The sequence below is a fragment of the Phaenicophaeus curvirostris genome, chromosome 2, assembly GCF_032191515.1.
Source record: "Phaenicophaeus curvirostris isolate KB17595 chromosome 2, BPBGC_Pcur_1.0, whole genome shotgun sequence".
Lineage (NCBI taxonomy): Eukaryota > Metazoa > Chordata > Aves > Cuculiformes > Cuculidae > Phaenicophaeus > Phaenicophaeus curvirostris.
The window spans coordinates 45,900,740-45,918,629 of NC_091393.1; the positions used below are offsets into that span (position 1 = coordinate 45,900,740).

A 17,890-nucleotide genomic window follows, 5' to 3' on the forward strand; every position below is an offset into this window, starting at 1 on the left:
CTATTTACAAGCAGTGAGTGTGAGGGGGAATGGATTATAAGAATTAAAATATTGTGGGCATCCATAACATGACAACATTTCACATGCCTACTTCTGATGTACATATCAGTGTTTCATAATTTCTGTTATACTTAAGTCACAGATACTGTGCATTTGAGAACATGGTGATACAAAAGTGTAGCTACACAAACAAGATGTACCGAAAATAACATTTCTCATACATAGAAAATTACTTATTTGCAAGTGTTTTCACTGGAGCGAAAGAAGGAAGAAAAGAAAGAATATTAGCAATACCATCCCTGCTTTATTCTCATCTATTGTCCAACTATCCTAAAAAGACAGGCAAGGAAACATACAGTCCACGAATAAGACTGAGTAACATATTAGTCTACTAATAGCAGCAAGTTTATAAACTGGGGTTAACAAAACATTTGAACACAAACTTCTCTGCATCCATTCATAAAGATATAACCCAGGATGGAAATACAGTGTTTCCCAACCCCTTGTATTTATATATGTTACTGAAGTGGGACTGCAAGCTCTATGTTAACCCTGTTCTCTCTCAGCTCCTAGGTGGTGGAAAACAGGCCAGAAGTGATGTAAAAATGCAACATCACAATTGCTACCCACCATCGCTATCACACTGCTAACAGTCCCACTGGTTATGCAATGTTTTCCACTGCATGGATGTTAAACAAGTTCATGGGGGAGAAAACATCTCTTTTCCTAGATGAAAAGAGAGGTACAGAAGTGTGGAGGTACTCAGAACCAAGCTGCCTTTGAAATAAAGCTGCTTCCAGCATTACTGATTTGAATAATAATTACGCAGTGAACAGAGATCAAAAGTTCTTGTCTGAAGTGTTAAAGAACTGCAGACAATTATTTCTATATAGAATAGAAGTACACATTTTGCTGTCATCCTAGGCACACAAAATACAAGAATTTTCTTGTGGAAAATTGGTTTTCTTCCCAAATAGTAGCCATTCAGAACCTCACAGCTACAGCTAGTTTGGCGTTTAAGCAGAACATTGCTGATATCCATATATGTGTATATATATATACGCACATACATGCACACAGATCCTGGTTTACAACTCAACCATCTCCTTTCAGTACTGGCTCAAAAAAAAAAAAAAAAAAAAAGAGAGAGAGGAAAAAAGAAAGAAGTGCCCAAGCTAGTCCATAGCAGATACAGCAAAAAGGCAGTAGGTTTCAGGGCAGCCACCTTATTTGTTTCCTCTGGTTTTGCTCCAGCAATCCATGGCATTGCAGTCCATTGCTTCTCCTTCCCAGGCAGGGTTTTCACTTGGAAAATGTGGTCTCCTTTTTTCTATTTGGTTTTCATTTTATAAAACCAGTGTAAATCAACAGGCAATGAGACAGACAGACACTACATATAAACATAAAACCAAACCATCTGAAAGTGACAGAACATACCATGTGAGGAAAAAAAACAACCCAGAGAGAAAAGAAGTTGGAAGGGCCTCAACTTCAATACAAAGTAATCAACACAACACACTGTCACATCACAAAACTTAAGCTACACTTTTATGTAACTGTCCATTTTAACCAAAAAGATATTCATAGGCATTAAATGAACCAATGTGTTGTGGACATTAGTGATCCACACAGCGACTTTATTATCTGTATGCACATACTGACAGGTCAGATTGCTTAAGCATCTTATTGAAATATCACCTTACTAATAAAAATCATTTGGTAGCATCAAGCAAGCTTAAAGGCAAGTTCACCTTTCTGGGAATGAAAAGAATACTTAAGAATTAAATGAGTAAGACCACAATGCATTTAGGAGGGAAGGGTATTAACAATAGCAGAAGAAAAGGATAGCTACACAAGATAAACTGATTTCTTTTGAAGACCAATTTGCTCTTGTACTCTATGAAAGAAACAGTAAATAACTCCTCATAAACCTAGAAGTTTCACAACAGCAAGAGAAATCTACCTAGGCAGAGAGGGTTTTTTTTGCCACAAGCATTCAGGATGGTATTTGCAGAAAATCATTTTCCAAACTGCTGTGTTAAGTTCAAGTCAGGAAGGAGGAATAGAGAAAAAGTAGGTGAATTAATTTTACAGACCTTTGGACATAAAGATGAGTTAATTTTAACTACATGAAATAGATCCTGAAGAAGTCAACACTGTAAATTAAATGATCACGTAAGGTGCTTCTGAAACAACACACAGGCTGTGTGTGTGTTTATGCACAAGCTGTCTATGAAGAGTTAGAGAAGGAAAGTTCTACTGCCACTGAAAAGATCTCCATTGACCTGAGTGTATCAGTGTGAAATTTAAGCTGTCCTTAACACACAGCAAAACACTGCCATCAACTCCATTTTTTTTCTAGTGATTCTAATTCAGTTTTTCTTTTAGAAGAAGAAATTCCACATGTTACTTCAAGTCAAGTCCAATTGTAAGAGGTAAAAAGTTAATGTAAATTTAGTATGAACAAATATAACATTAGCCAAAGAAAGGACAAAATGAATGTACAGGGTTGTATGGAAACACATGCCGCTAAGAATCTGCAGTGACATACCCCTTGTGTCTGTAGTGACAAAGGTGTGATACGCCGCTTTTCCCACTCATTTGGGCGTGGCTCAGGTGTGGATTCCATGAAATTGCGCTTGAGTTCACTAATGCTAGCCTGGTGTTTCAGTAAGTCGTCCTGGGTCTTATCCAGGTCCTAGCAACGCGCAACGTAAAACAAAGTACAACAAAATACAACAAGAAAAGCAAACTTGACATAAAAAAAAAAGAAGAGAAACCAAACCAAGGAAAGTGCCTTGTATCTTAAAAGCTATTCTTTGCAGTGCCTTAAAATAAAAAAGTTTAAGGCTATAAGGGAACAAAGAGGTTTTTGTTTTGTTTCTGTAGCAAAGGGCCACTAATACAGTTTCTTCCATATTTTAAGGCAAAAGAAAAATAATACTATGCAGGGTTATTTAACAGACGGTTATTTCCATCCAAAACATGAAACTACTACCCCTATAAAAAATATTATCATTTCCATAATTTAATTGCTTTCACCTAAAATTTGTAAGCACAGAAGCAAGTGGTTTGGGATATTGAACAACTAACATTACCAAAGGCAGCTGTAAGAAAGAAGCACTGTAAAATGCATCTATCTTGATATTACAAGCTTCATGGAAAATAATTCTGTGAAGACAATATTCCAGGGCCAAATATGCAAGCAAATAACACCTGCTTAACTTCAGATGGACTACTCATTGTGCCTGTCACATAGGCTTAAACATACCTGAAGAATCATATTTCAAGACTTTGAGCCTAAAATCTTCAATTCCACATTTAAGAACTTGAGAGCAGACGCAGCTTGCAAGTAGGCATAGTTTTTGTGCACACCAAAGAGATATTCTGTTCTAAATTGCACCTACATAGGTAAGTGCCAAAGGGCACATCACCATGTGAATATTGAATTAGATTTTATGATGACCCTTGAGGATAAGCTGTAGCACATTGGATCAAATAACAACAGGCTAGTCTCCTACTTTACACCAGATACAGGACCAGACATAAGGATCAGGAGCTATGCAGAAATGTAACTGTTCTGGTAAGCAGATACAAACTGACCTGCTTAGATCTCTTGGAAATGTGCTATCAGCTGGAAAGCAGCTCTGGTAATTGGGAGTCCTGGTGGGCAATAAGTTAATCATGAGCCAACAAGGTGCCCTTATGACCAAGAAGGCCAATGGTACCTGTCCTGCATTAAGAAGAGCACGGCTACTCTGCTCTAGTGAGGCTTCATCTGGAGTAGTGCGTTCAGTTCTGGGCTCCCCAACTCTAGAAAGACAAGGAACTACCAGAGAGAGTCCAGCAGAGGGCCACAAAGACGATCAGGGACTGGAGCACCTCTGCTATGAGAAGAGGCTGAGTCAGCTTCGTCTGTTTAGCTTGAAAAAAGACCAGAGGGGACCTTATCAATGCTAATAAATATCTAAGGGATGGGTGGCAAGAGGATAGGGCCAGACTCTTCTCAGTGGATCCCAGCAACAGGACAAGGGGTGATAGGTACAAATGGGAACACAGCAAGTTCCACCTTAACGTGAGGAAAAACTTCTTTACTAAGAACGGTGACAGACTGCCCAGAGAGGCTGTGGAGTCTCCTTCCCTGGAGATACTCAAAACCTGCCTGGACTTGGTGAACCTGTTTTAGCCATGGGAGTTGGACTAGATCTCCAGAGGTCTCTTCCAACTCCAACCATTCTGTTATTTAAATACAATGCTGGCAGTCACTGGGAGAAGATTTCACTCTGCTTCCATAGCCTGTCCTCCTTCCGGCATTTTGGGTCTTTAGAAAAGCTTGTATTGGTTATGTACTCTAACATAAGACTACTTCTTCAGTATTCTGTGGTGAAATCCAAGTTTAAGCCTCAGATCCATTTTTAGTACAGAATTAAAAGACTGAAGGTGAAAATGGAATATCAATTTAGACAATTATTAATGGAGTTCTATCAAAATACTATAATCAGATACAACAATTTAGGTAAAGCATTTGAGGTTTGTACCAAGATTTTATATTCTTTGTAACAGAACATTTTGAAGTTTACCTTAATATTTTGGTTAGGATTTTTGTAGTCAGTGCTCACAATGCAAAGATGCCTTATCTTTAGTCATGAAAAAATCCAAACCCATAGTCATTAGTTTCTAATTTCTTTTCACTTGCATGTTCATGATGTTGCACATCTATTTCTTAATTCTACAAACAGTCACACGTGGACTCTGAACACTAAATACCTCTCCTCTTCTGGCAACTTAGTGGGTTCATACTGTAACAAGATCAATGCTTCTCTTTTAATCCAGGACTAACTAATAATACATTAAATATGTCCCCCTAAAGTATGTATTTTCTAAAACCTTATGTGAAAGGCATTCCATTACACAACTGAAGTTTAACAATCATGTCAATTTAAAAACCTGTCTTGGCTTGACACAAGGCACATTTCTTGGACTTGATCAAAGCACAGTTATGCAATGCACACTTTCAGTGCTTTAGTAAGTTACACACAAGCAAAGTTTCAATAGTGATCAAAAGCTGCAAAATGCCAATAAACATATTAGTTGGGTTACTGCGATCCATACATCTTATTCCTGAAAAGAACTAATGATTTTGAAAAAGACAGTTTTTGTGACAAAGGGAATTATTTATAGCCCCATCTGGATGAATTAAAGACAAGACAGTAGTGGGATTCTTGAAAATTTCTTCAGTTGCTAGTTTCCATTATTAACCAGAAGTTAAGTGACACTGATTACAATACAGTTTTTGATAAAATAATATAGATTAACAGACTATAAAGAAATTCTTATAATAAAGACATCTACTTCAGTGACAAAGCACTACACATTAACATACAGTTCAAAACTTTGTTGTTGCTTATCTCCAATTAAAACCAACATTTAGGAAGTAAGAATTAATTTTTCACTTTTCATATGGAAGTAAGGCAGATTTCAGAAAGCAGACCTGGACCATCCCCTTTAATAATCTGATCCACATATACATTTCTCAAAGCTCCAAGCATCAATGAGCACCAGAACCAGAATAAGTTTTTTCATAAGTCTATCATTGTTTGTGCCTTACTAACTCCATTTATTCAGATAACATATTTAATAAAGGTTGATTAAACTGGTGAAAACTAGAAACGTTTCTCAACAGAAGATGCAAACATTGAAGAACTAAGTATAAATATCCATTCAGAATTATGACTTGGATCCATGCATTTGCTTTATCTAAATAGGGCTATTATTCCCAGTTGCCACTTTGAAAACATCTAGGAAAAATATACAGAAATTACACTCCGAATTCAAGCTGAGAGGGGTTTTTTGTTTGGATTTTACCGATTTTGTTTTTTTAAATTTAAACTCTGAAACTAGAATTCTAACATGCAACATTTCCAAGCTGCTTTTCCCCCATGCACTTCATGCACTGTGTTCGTAACAGCTTGCAAGTGACTTTAAAACCCATGCAGTCTGGCAGCCCGTGAGAAGGGAAAGTATTTCTTATGTTATATACAAACCTCCAACATTAAATTGCTATGTCTGACATAAATATTTTCCCCATCTACTCTCAAGGAATTGCTCTGTGAAATTAAACCACAAAAAAAAAATTCAAAATGAACATAAAATGTACCAGGCAAGTAAATAAAAAAAAAAAAAAAGAGACACCCTCAGAATCAGAGTTAAATGAAGGAAATAAAATGATAATGTGAATAGGCACTATTCAGATTACATCCACAGAAAGTTCAGGGTGCTAACAAGGCAGGCAGCTACAGTCAGATTTAACTGTAAAAAACACAACCAAGCACCTTCTGCAGGGCTTCCTCTTCTTCAGATTCCACCTGCGTGAGCATGTGGCAAATTATCAAGAAAATGAACTGTTAAATATGCTTACAGAATAACACAGAGGCTTCATCTCTTTGTAAATGCTGCAAAGCGTGCCATATTTACAGACCTTTACTGTTTCGGCTTCAGTTGTTGAAATAAAGCGACTTTGGTCTTCCTTCACCTATATTGTTGTAGAATGGCTGAAGTAATATTTTGTGTAAGTGGCATGAAAATGAAATTTTCACACTATGTCCCTTTCTTGCTGTACTTCTCATGTTTTTCCAGTTGGAAATTTAAGAATGAGTAAAAAAAAAATAATGATATGAATAATTTCTATGGAAAGTGCCTTAAACTCCGCAACAAATGGATGGTAAAATGAAATTTAATGCATGAGTTCTTTGGGTAAGAGTCTAGGAATCAAGTCAAACACCTAAACACTGAATTTACAAACTGCCTTCATTATTTTAAGAATGTTGCTGTCTTGGTGTGCACTTTTGGCACTCCATCACCCTTTTTAGGTGCATATTTTTGTCCTCAAACTGCAATGCGCTCTGTTGGAAAAGATGGCTCACTTTGACATCTTACAAATATTCTGAATACCCTAAGGAATAGCATTTTTCTAAAAGCAAACTACTTCCCAGAGTCTTCCCACAGGTAAAAATATCAAATGCTAATCATATGAAAAGACGCATTTAGAAGTCAACACTGTGCAAGTACGTATATTTGGAGAAGGGTTTACTTATTGCACATCCTGTTGCATTTTGGATTCTGTATGAATGCCCACATAATGTGGTTTACTCCTTACTTACTGGGGGTTCTATTTTCTGCAATTTTGTTAGAAATGATGGATTGAATTAGATTACAGAAAACGGAGAAAATCTTTGAAGTTACGTTTTTCATTATTTTAAACTTAGATTGGCGGTTTTAATAGCATGTAGTATTTAACACGTTTTTAAATCAATACAATGTACATACTAAATCAGCTTAATAAGCTTTATATGTAACATTGAACAGCACCCCTCTTGATTCTGTAATATTTGGTTTCATACTTCCTTTGAAGATCAAAATAAACTACTTTTTTTTAGTAGCGCTGCTGTAACATGCACAGCAGTCATAAGGAAATGAGGCATTTTGTCAACCAGTCCACAAGATCAGAGCAAGGTATTAGCGTGACAGCCTTCTCTACAGCAACTTTAACTGCTTATTTCAAAGAATGTTCAGACACCAGTGAGTCAAATCTGACAAAACCTGCAATTCCAGCTAATGAACAAAATCAGTCTCCACCTGAACTGCTGCTAGAGATTAATGAAAGCACTTAAAAAAAAGTGTTGGAAAGACTCAACTTCGCACACACCTTTGTAGAGCTGAAACACCTCAAGTCTGGAATAACAGAAAAGCCAATTTTAAACCATATAGAATTTTCTGAATTCAGCTTTTAGGAATTACACTCTTCAGACATAAACACAACTTTGGAGGCGTCCATTCCAGCCAATGCATGCAGGAGCCGTGCACTTTAACAAACCAATAGTGCAAGTGGCATAACTAGCAAATAATATCAAGCAACAAAACTATTATTGCACAACACTTCCAGTATTCAGATTTATGTGCTCGTAAATATTTTGAACTATCAAAGAACTCTACCTGAAGCTTAGTATCTGCGGAATCTAATGAAATTATGCATGCTTAAGGAATTTAGGCAGAAAAGCCACCAGCTATCTATTGACTAAAAATCCCACAGTGGCAATTTTTCCCCAAATGAGGAAAGTTAGAAAGATACAAAGACCTATGTGTGTGTATTCATTTACATACAGGCATGTACATCGATGTATTCCTATACCAGGAAGAGTGCAAAAAACGAGCAAGCCTCTGGGAGAACAAGCATAAAAGTTATGTGCAAGTGTCAACATTTAGGCAACAAAATTACACACCTCCTCTTCCTCTGCTTTGTCATTCAGGTCATTGTCATTGGAGGTATTAAAGGAAGTCACCTTAGGCTCCAGGTAGCAGAGGGACAGAGCAAGAGGAAGGGAAAACGTGAGCGAGAAGAGGATAGACTGGAAAGCAGACAGAAGCAGCATGAAGATAAGGAGAAAAGAAGGGATGAAAGAAGGAGAAGTAATAGGAATATAGTGCTGAAGGCCAAGTGGGAGAAAAGCAAGACAAACATCAGGAAGGCTAGGAAAGGTGATATAACCATCCTCATCAAGCAGAGAATGGAAACTGAAAGAAAAGCATCTGACAAAGCTGAATGACACACACAATTTGGTGCTTTCATAATCATTTGTATGGATTTTACCCTCCACAGGAGGGAAGCCTTGACTAACTAGGGGTCCCATAGATTCAGAGGTATTATTCAGTGAAGATACTTCATTTTTATTATGATCTGGTGTTTCTTTCGTGGAATTGCACTCTGAGATGTCTGGGATGGTAAGGAGGGGCTCCCCAAAATGATCTTCCTCTGAAATATCTGAAAGCATGTCCACCTCAGGGACAGGTAACAGGTTTGTGAAATGGGGTAACACAGAATGGATGCGTAGTGATGATAGGTGAATAAACTGAAGAAAAAAAAAATTATGCGCACAGTGGAAAATGAAAGCACAATAAAATGCAAGTTTGAAGGCACAAGAAGAGAGGGAAAAAGAAATTATTAGTTAGTGAAAATGTTTCCTTAGGAGCAGGGATAGCTCTACTAACAACAGAAAAACCAAATAAAAATAGAAATCTCGTGTTTTACAAGCACCACACTTGTTTAATTCTGCAGATTATGAAAGGAACCCATTACAAATGTTTTGTTCTCAGGCAGTAAAGAACTGTGCTCTTTTGAACTGTAATAGTCACTTACAACAGATGAAAGCAGACAGACATTCAGAGACAGACATTTAGCAGAAAGGTCAGGGAAAAGTGCAGTACATGAAGGACAAGCTGGCACTTCGATTCTTGCATTTATAACCATTTCCTCTAGGACTTGAAGAGAGACGTAGAGGAAAAGAAGAATCTACGCTAGGGGGGAAGGAAAGCTGTTCACATAATTGGCATGTGCAACAAAACTGTACTGAACAGCTTCCTGGAACAACTTCTCAAAATACTGCCTTTTTTTTTTTTTCTTTCTTAAGATATTGGAAGATAGTGCCACCTTGAAAGACGGCAATATCACCATTTTGCTAAGCCCAAACTCAAACCATAGTAATTTATTTTCTCCCATAAAACTGTGTGCGTCTTTTTCCTAGGCTAGTTCAAAATTATTTCAACTTGCCAGCCAGACAAGAAAATGCAACTGTTGGTATTAGTTCCATATCCTTGAACACAGTGGGAACATGTGAACTGCACAGAGAAACTCAGCGGACCTCCTAGAAATTACATGTGTAGCTATCTTGCAAAAATGCTTGAATCCAAGATTACTCTTTCAATATGAACATTCTGGAAAACTGCTAGAAAAAGAAAGGACCTCCAATAGAGAAGAGCAGAAGATTATAGCAGACACTCTGGAAGGAAATTCTTACATCAAATCATACAAAACCTAAACTAAATTTTTTGACCTGTTCCTCCAAGCAGTTCAAACAAGCAAGACAAGTAAATGGTGGTTTGCAACAAGAAAAGGCTAAAGTACTCAACTCTTTATAGAAATTGACACAGTGACCGACATACAATTTTTTAAAGGATGAAATAATTCTGCAATGGCTACTAAAGCAATACTGTGACCTATGGTAATTAAAGACAGTTATAATGCACCCAAATCTGTAGAATGTACAGATCTGTGGATATCCTAACTTCTTTTTTTTCCTCCAAGTCTGCAGAAATTAAGGGAATAAATAAAATGTTATTTACCCTTTGAAACAGTTTTTGAAAAACTCATGCAAGCTTACTGAGAACGCAAATCTGTAGCAATAAAAGAAACCACAGGTCAATGCTATTTGGAAGTTTGTATTCCACTTTGCTTACACACACTTACATTAATTTAAACCTACACAAAACACTTGACAATTGTCCTTCAATATTTTCATATGGTGCTCTGTATGATGCTCTAAGAACGAACACAGACACACATCACGAACAAATAATTTTCGTGTAAAAGTCAGCCATACCTTTCCATCCTGAGTCAATTCTAATTGTGGCGTTGTTACTGGGCTTACATCTTCTTCTCTGCCACCTTCTTTCAACTTGGCCTGACCAGCAGCTTCCACATTAATGATATCTCCAGCAGCCTGCCCCCCAGTACCAGAGAAGCCTCTCAGCAGACTTTGGTCTGAGATACCCAAAGGAGCTATTACAGAACAAAATAATTTTGATTAATTGGGGTAAGCTGAAACATTTGGGTGTTTAAAGACTTCATAACAAAATGATTTTATGGTGATGCCAGCAATAAGCAATACAGACTAGTAACTGAATGAAACCATATTTTTCAGCTTCTTGCCTTTTTAAAGTGTCCCTGGCTCTCATTACACTGATATGAACAGCAATGTGCCCTTGTCATAATGTCAACTTACTGAGAAAAGGAGAAAACCTCACAATATCAGGAAGATATTTAATTCCCAACTTCCAATTAGTCTTGGAAATGAACTGAAAGTACTGTTCTTGCGACTGTGTAAGTTACCATAATGAATGAGAGAAATAGGCAGCCTTGTTCTGTTGAAATTCACTATTTTGAAAGGACTGTTCTACAGTCCTACAGAAGAAGCTATGTGTATAACTGTCACAGTATTTTTATTCTGGAACCTTAGCAAAACTGCAGAAGCAAGAGCAGAGCTCAGTGCAAATAAGACCCTTCCTCCCTGTCTGCTTGCAAAAAATGGAAAGGGAAATACTGAATATGTATACTTGGAATATAGTCAAAGCACAAGAGTGAAAAGCCTTAAATTAGTTTGAATTCTATTTGGTTCAGCTTAAAAGGACTAATGAGCAGAATGTTTGGGGTTTTTTTTTGTTTCTTTGGTTTTGTTTTTTTTTAAGATCAGGATGACCGGCTCAGTCAAAACAGTAGTAATGAAATACAGGAGAATTAATCAGATTAAGCATCTTTAATAAATTTATGAAGCCAAGGTGCATAAAGTTGAGCAAAAGAGGCATTTCTTGGAGTACTTTGGAGAGATATTCTCTTTTAAAAACAGTCTTGGGTCCAGATCAGAGCCTCCTTTACGCTGCTGAGAAGCCAAGGCCTTCTAATGGCAAGGATGAGATGTGAGATATTAGGCTTTTCGGACCACTCTAAATAGCAAATTCTGCAACTTAGGCTTCTGGCCCATTCCTTGGGTGGCAGAGCTTTTCTTGGGTATTCATCCCTCAAGCTCTACAAGTAATTTGTGACAAACCACAGAATAACTGGAAGGTTGGAAGAAACACCTGCAGGTCAGCTAGTCTACCCCCCCCTGCCGCCGGCTCAGAACAGGACCAATTAGACCAGGTTGCTCAGGGACTTGTCCAGTTGTGTTTTGAGCATATCCAAGGTATTCTTAAACAAAATTACTTCTAACTGAAATTTGCTATGTCTCAACTGCATCCCCATTGTCTTATCACTGGGCACCTCAGAGAAAAGAAGTCTTCCCTGGAGGCAGCTGTAGACAGTAATATCTCACTAATGCCTTCTCTTCTTAAAGCTGAAGGATCACAGTTCCCTCAGCCTCTCCTCACATATCAAGGACCCCCAGCCCTCTAACCAGCTTGGTGGCCCTTACTGGGCTCAGTGCAAGACATAAATGCGCATCTAATACTGGGGAGATGAGAGACAGACACAGTACTCCAGCTATGGTCTTCATAAAGCACTGAATAAGAGAGGAACAATAATTTCTAATGTTTTGGCTTTGCACTTGGTAATAGAGCCCAGGACAGAGTTGGCTTACTAGAGCTGCCGCAAGGGCACGTTGTTTACAATTGTTCAACTTGTCCAGCAGGAGTCACCAGATCGTTCTCTGCAAAGCTGCCTTCCAGTGCAGTTGATCCTCCCAGCATATACTGGTGTATAGCATTACTACTCCTCAGATGAAGGACTTCATATTTATTTTCATTAAATTTCATAAGGTTCCATTCAGCCCATTCCTCCAGCATGCTGCAGTTCCTCTAGGGAAGGTGAGGTGGGAGTGGAACAAGAATAACCCTTACAAGTATGGGTACAAAACTCCATGTGTTTGGGAGGAACAGTGGCACTGGGCATACCGCTCAGAAAGGAGAAGTAGAGTACAAGCACCACAGGATTTGTCATGTATACTCACATTATGAGCCTACACCTGGACTATTGCTTGAAAAAACTACATTTGACTTGGAATGAATACTATTTAAAAACACTAAGGCCTGCAGGCGGCAACACCAGCAAGGTGCCTTAAATGCTGCCAGGATGGTTTCAGAAAGGCTTGATAATACAATGACAGTTGGGAAGAAGTCAAAAAACACAGGACCTAACCCAGACTTAGACAGCGACACTGATGTGGTAACAAGTTTTTGGTTGCCACAAGGACTTCTCACACCACCAGCAAGCACTTTTGCCTTTTATTTTTGCTTTGGTTCTCAGAAGATAACTTCCTAGGTTTCTAGAGTAAACCTCATAGTTTGTTCATTTGTCCCCATATAGAAGAGTGAATATTTCCAGAAGCTTAGCAAGTAAAAAGATTTTTGGAGAAAATAAGGTAAAGATAATAGCTGAATTGTAGCTAAACTCACATCACCATCACAATTCACTTTTTTCTAGTGAAGTTGTGTATGTCTGAACTAAAGTGACTACTCCTTGTATCACCCATCATAAAGTGAAATTCAGAAGTTTTTCAGTTGACTTCCTGGCCATCCATAACATCGACACTTTTGAATGTTGGTCAGATCAGACTGACAAAACAATGTAAAGGTTACAAGTGAAGAACTAAGTCAAATATCGTACCTCCATCGAGGCTTCTGGAAACACGCTTGCTTGAAGTGCGTTCAAAGTACGGAGCTGGTCTGTCTATGAGGGTGCTAGCCTGTCGTGTCTGTGCTTGTGTACGTCCACTGTAGCGGAACTTGGAACCCAAAGTCAGAAACTTCGCTTTTGGGGGGTGTTCCGGTGTTACAAGTCTAAAAGGTAAGCAAGAGAAGAGACAGGTAAAAAGGTTTTATTTTACTTATTTTAATGTTACTTATATTTCAGCATTGGAAGACCATACATGATCTGTGCGCTGCAACAAAGGATTCTACCATAATCTCTGCAAAGAACTTCTACAATGCATGATATTATTTGCAGCTGAATTGAGGTGATGCCAATAACCATCACATTTTCTACAGAATGACTAAGCATCTGGGATTCTTATCTTTTTGTGCTATCTTGGTTAAATGGTATTTTTGCCCAGAAAAAGACAGGTCTAGGTAGAATACCTCTTGGATCTCTCTCATTAGAACGTTACTTGTAATAGAAATTATACATCCCGCTTCCACTGTCTTGCCTGTACTCTGAGGTAGCAATACAGCAGCTGCTATTCCTCAGAGTTAGGGAATGGCATCTCAAAGCTGCATAGAAGGCTGTATCAAGTAAAAAAAAGACTGAGATGGCTGGACAGTTGTGAACAAGCACTTAAAAGTTTCACAAAGTAATTTAGAAAGTAATTTATAGAAGTTGATATTTCATGTATATAAGGAGGGAGAAAAAAGCATTTAATGAAAAAGAGATTGAGTTACAAGCATTATTAATACTGGGTTCTATGGTGGGTATGTATCCTTGTATAATACCTAAGTGCTAAGAGACAATGTCAGAAGGTTCAAATAATGTGACAGAATTTGCTATGGGGGATTCTGTTTTTTTCCACCAGTTTTTGACATCATATGAGCTTGAAGACACAGGTCCTCTACAATGTCAATTTCCTTCAGTATGAGGACTTCAAGCTCTTATTTATTCATCTAATCCTCACTGCTTGTACTCGGTTTTTGAAATCTGAGCCATCAGCTCCCACACTGCAGGCACTGTTTGTTCCAGTGCCATCCTTGCTGACAAGATAAGCAGTCACCACTGCAGGAACTCTTCCTAGTCTCTGCTAAACCATGACACCACTTCTCTAGAAAGGTCTTTGATGTTGCTTCCTGGATCAATGTAGTGCAAAAAGTGGATTCTTGCCCACCATGGCAGTCTCCATGACCTATTCTCCTGCTGTATAAAATCATCAGATTATTCCAGACAGGGCTTTTTGATTTGAGGATCTGCAAAGGATAAGCTCACCAAATATCAGCTTCTTTCAAGCAGAATGCGCAACTACTGTTCCTTTTCTACTCAGGATGGCACAGACAAGCAATCAAGACTCAGAAGTATGCTGACTTTGTTCTTGCCTTTTGAAGCATTTACACAAGTAGAATCTTTATCAGTGGAATCTGATCTAACATACAGTAAGATAGTATCCGATGGTGGGTTCTGAAAACTGACAGTAATTCTAAAGGTATTTCACCCAAACAGACATATTATAAGATATTTAGAAAAAAGAATGTTGAGCTAGGTAGAAGGTTACCATTTTCTCTACGAGAAGATGTCTATGGCGCTGTCAGAGCACTAACCAGAGGGTCTGGTCCCGCATGCCTAAGAGGCATATGAATGCACCTGAATCCTAATCTGTTCCAACACATTTTCAGAGAAAACAGAATTCAAGACAGACTAATCCATTACCCTGCACTAAGGCCACTTATGTAATAAAATCACAAGTTATCTGGAACTTCCCTTTAATTGCTTCTATAAAACAGCCTTATGCAACCTTTGCGACAATTTATTTCTCCACATTATTTCTAAGAGAGAGTGCATTATACATTAAGAGGAAGAAAGCTAAGAGGGTTTTTCCAAGGTTCTTTCTGTTCTTTATTTTCCAGTATTGGCAAAGCTACAGCATTAACTACCATTTTTATCTTCCACCCTGCTGATATAAACTTTTAATTCTTTTAATGTGGAAAAAACAAGAGAACTAATTACTTCCTGATCAAGGGCATATGAATGGAACTTTTGTATTACAAAATTTATTACATAAAGTAACTGAAGAATATGCTTTTATCATTTTATGACATCCTGGTGACACTAAAACAATCATGAAAATTTAAAATAAAACATCATAAAGCAGAATTATAAGCAGGTTTCTGCAGCTATTGTTCAAGGTCTAGAGCTGCAGACTAAGCTTACCTCAACAGATTAACGCAGTTTGACTGCATTTCTTAAAGCAGATTGTTGCTATTTAAAAATGGTATTAGAACTCTAAAATGTAGCTGATACAAGTGAATTCAGTGCCTTTTGGTTGTCACTTTCAATAGTCAATTTAAAATTTTTATAAATAACTTTAAGCTGGTTAAATTTCCCATAAACTTTAAGAAGACAGATCTTGATGTAATTATTTGATAAAAACTGAAACATCGCAAAATACAACAAGGAATCTTACAATATTGTACAGAGCATGCTGTATCTAGATTGAATACAATTTAATGTGGTATCATACACCAGATTTACACAAACTCTGAAAGAGCCACAGTCTCTTGGACCGTACCAATTGCTTTCTGCTTTTCATCTTTGCTGAAAAATAGAGCTTTTTTTTTTCTGTTTTTAAATCAGGATGAAAGGTTCTGAGGATTTTATGTGTGATGACATCAGTGGAGTATATGGATTTTACAGAACAGTTCAAGTATTTGTTACATAATTCTCATTATAATGTCGTTTCTGGTTAGGAAAAGCCATTTCCAATCTGAATAAAATCCAATTACTTTTGTTATGTCAGAATTTCTGTAGCAAGATCATCTAATATGTATTAACACTCCCAAAAACGTTTGTATTTGCAAATGGTAGTTCTCAGGCTAGGGTTTTTGGACTTCAGAAGATTTGTTTTTCCCCTATTCAAGTCCATTTTATTACTGTAAAATTCAGAAATAAGGTTCCCAGCAAAGAAAATCACTACATGAGTTAACTGAAGAGTGCTACTAAACTTTTAATTGCAGACAGAACTGCATGCTATTTGTAGTAGCAGACATCACCAGCTAAAGTACACTTCAAATTTTAAAAGAAAAGAATGGTGGACTATGTGTGTTAATAAACTTAAACTAATTAATTCTATCAAACAAGAAAAAACCCACTCTGATCAAGATTTTTAAAAAAGGGCTTCAAAATAAAGCATTTTGTGATTGATTGCCAATCTCAGAACAAATTCTAACATTGCATTCAAGAATATTCCACGTTCTATGAAAAATTGCATACTAAAAACCATCCAGTAAGACAGTTCCAGTGAAGAACTGCTTAAGTCTCACGGGTCCCCAAGGTCTCTGAAGTTCAGTATAGGAAGAATATTCTGCTTAGATTAGTATTCACGAATAGGATTGCATCTACCTTAAAATACAACTGCTTTTTCAAAATAAAAACCAAGCTGCTGAAAGTTTGACTTTTATATACCCAAGTTACTGCACTAATTTCAAGCAAGTAACTCAGATGCAGTGCCTTTCCAGAGCACAAGTCATTAAATCTATATCGGTGCCTCCTAGGCTGCATGGGGCCCACGCACTCCCTCATAGAGTCTGTGCTATCCGAAAAAATAAGTCTTCATTTGATTCTTATAATTCCTTTTCAACGGAGGAAATAAAAAGAGAAAATTATGCCCTGCTGTTAAAGTGCTCATTTACAAGTAGACCATAGTTTCAAAGACCAATTCATAATTTTGTTTATCAGTTTCTAGGGAAAAAAATGCAAAGAAAGTTAGTAGCCTGGTCTTAAAGTGATTCCCTATTCTTTAAAAGGATTATTATGAACTGTGCCATTTATGAATACAGAAAAATTCAGGTGTAAACATTTACACTTAGCAAAATATTCTGAAAAGTAAGGTGAATGACTACTACTGTCAGGTTCCAAGAGCTTCTTGCAGAGGTGCACAGTGGCTTTCTAGATAATCACTCTGAAGAATCAATCTCTTGGGAAGTCTTATGTATGATCACTAGTTTACTTCCATTCTGTTCACATTCAGACTTTAAATAAAACAGTTAATTGTGCTTAACACTTTCAGAACTGGTAACGTAGAGTCAATGATTGCTAGGCCGTCTTGTACAAGGTGTTACTGGAATGAGAAATTAGGGGCAAAGAAGGGGAAAATATTCTCTACTTGCTTGGTATCCTTTAAAAGAAACAGAAGCAGAGCTGGAAAACTGTGGGAAGCAGAGAATTATCACTTACCTGAAGAAAGTATGGTGCTCCACGCAAACCTTCCATAACCTTTTAGCAGCCCGATGGTTTGGCAGTTTGAACCCAATAGTGCTCTCAAACTGTTCTGACTGGAAAGAATCCACAAACAAATTAACCCATTTTCTTACGCTGGCTATTAACTAGCAGGCACAGCTCAGATCATTCCATTACTGTAATAAGCTGTAATTCTCCTGTCATAAGTCTCCATGAGATTTAAGAGGCAAAAAAAAAAAAAACAAAAAACCCCAAACAGTGTTTCCAAACTTTTAATAAAATTGTACTTGGCAAGCTAATCATGAAGAGCAATAAACACATTATCACTTGTTATCTGTACTAATGACTCTTTTGAAAAAGTCAATAAAACTTTAGTGTTCCTTGCCAATTTCCTGAATAGCTGCCACATGT

General features: G+C 37.4%; 2 protein-coding genes across 17 annotated transcripts in view; both read right to left on the bottom strand.

The window, feature by feature from the left end:
* EPB41L2 (erythrocyte membrane protein band 4.1 like 2) overlaps positions 1-17,890 on the bottom strand; it is a 112,270-nt gene that overhangs the window by 14,218 nt on the left and 80,162 nt on the right. For 6 of the 16 annotated variants that reach the window (XM_069851908.1, XM_069851897.1, XM_069851909.1 and 3 more), the window contains exons 10-15: positions 17,477-17,570; positions 13,211-13,383; positions 10,434-10,612; positions 6,045-6,107; positions 2,552-2,698; positions 1,226-1,330 (exon numbers count right to left, since the gene is read on the bottom strand). In XM_069851908.1, the coding sequence (XP_069708009.1) occupies positions 1,226-1,330; positions 2,552-2,698; positions 6,045-6,107; positions 10,434-10,612; positions 13,211-13,383; positions 17,477-17,570 (761 nt within the window). The remainder of the gene's footprint in view (positions 1-1,225; positions 1,331-2,551; positions 2,699-6,044; positions 6,108-10,433; positions 10,613-13,210; positions 13,384-17,476; positions 17,571-17,890) is intronic. The other 10 variants (XM_069851901.1, XM_069851910.1, XM_069851911.1 and 7 more) reach the window with 3 other exon arrangements.
* Positions 8,132-8,978, bottom strand: LOC138717927 (uncharacterized; the record flags this gene model as incomplete). Its single annotated transcript, XM_069851934.1, has 1 exon — positions 8,132-8,978. A coding segment is annotated over one exon (720 nt), but the record flags the coding sequence as incomplete, so codon positions are not given.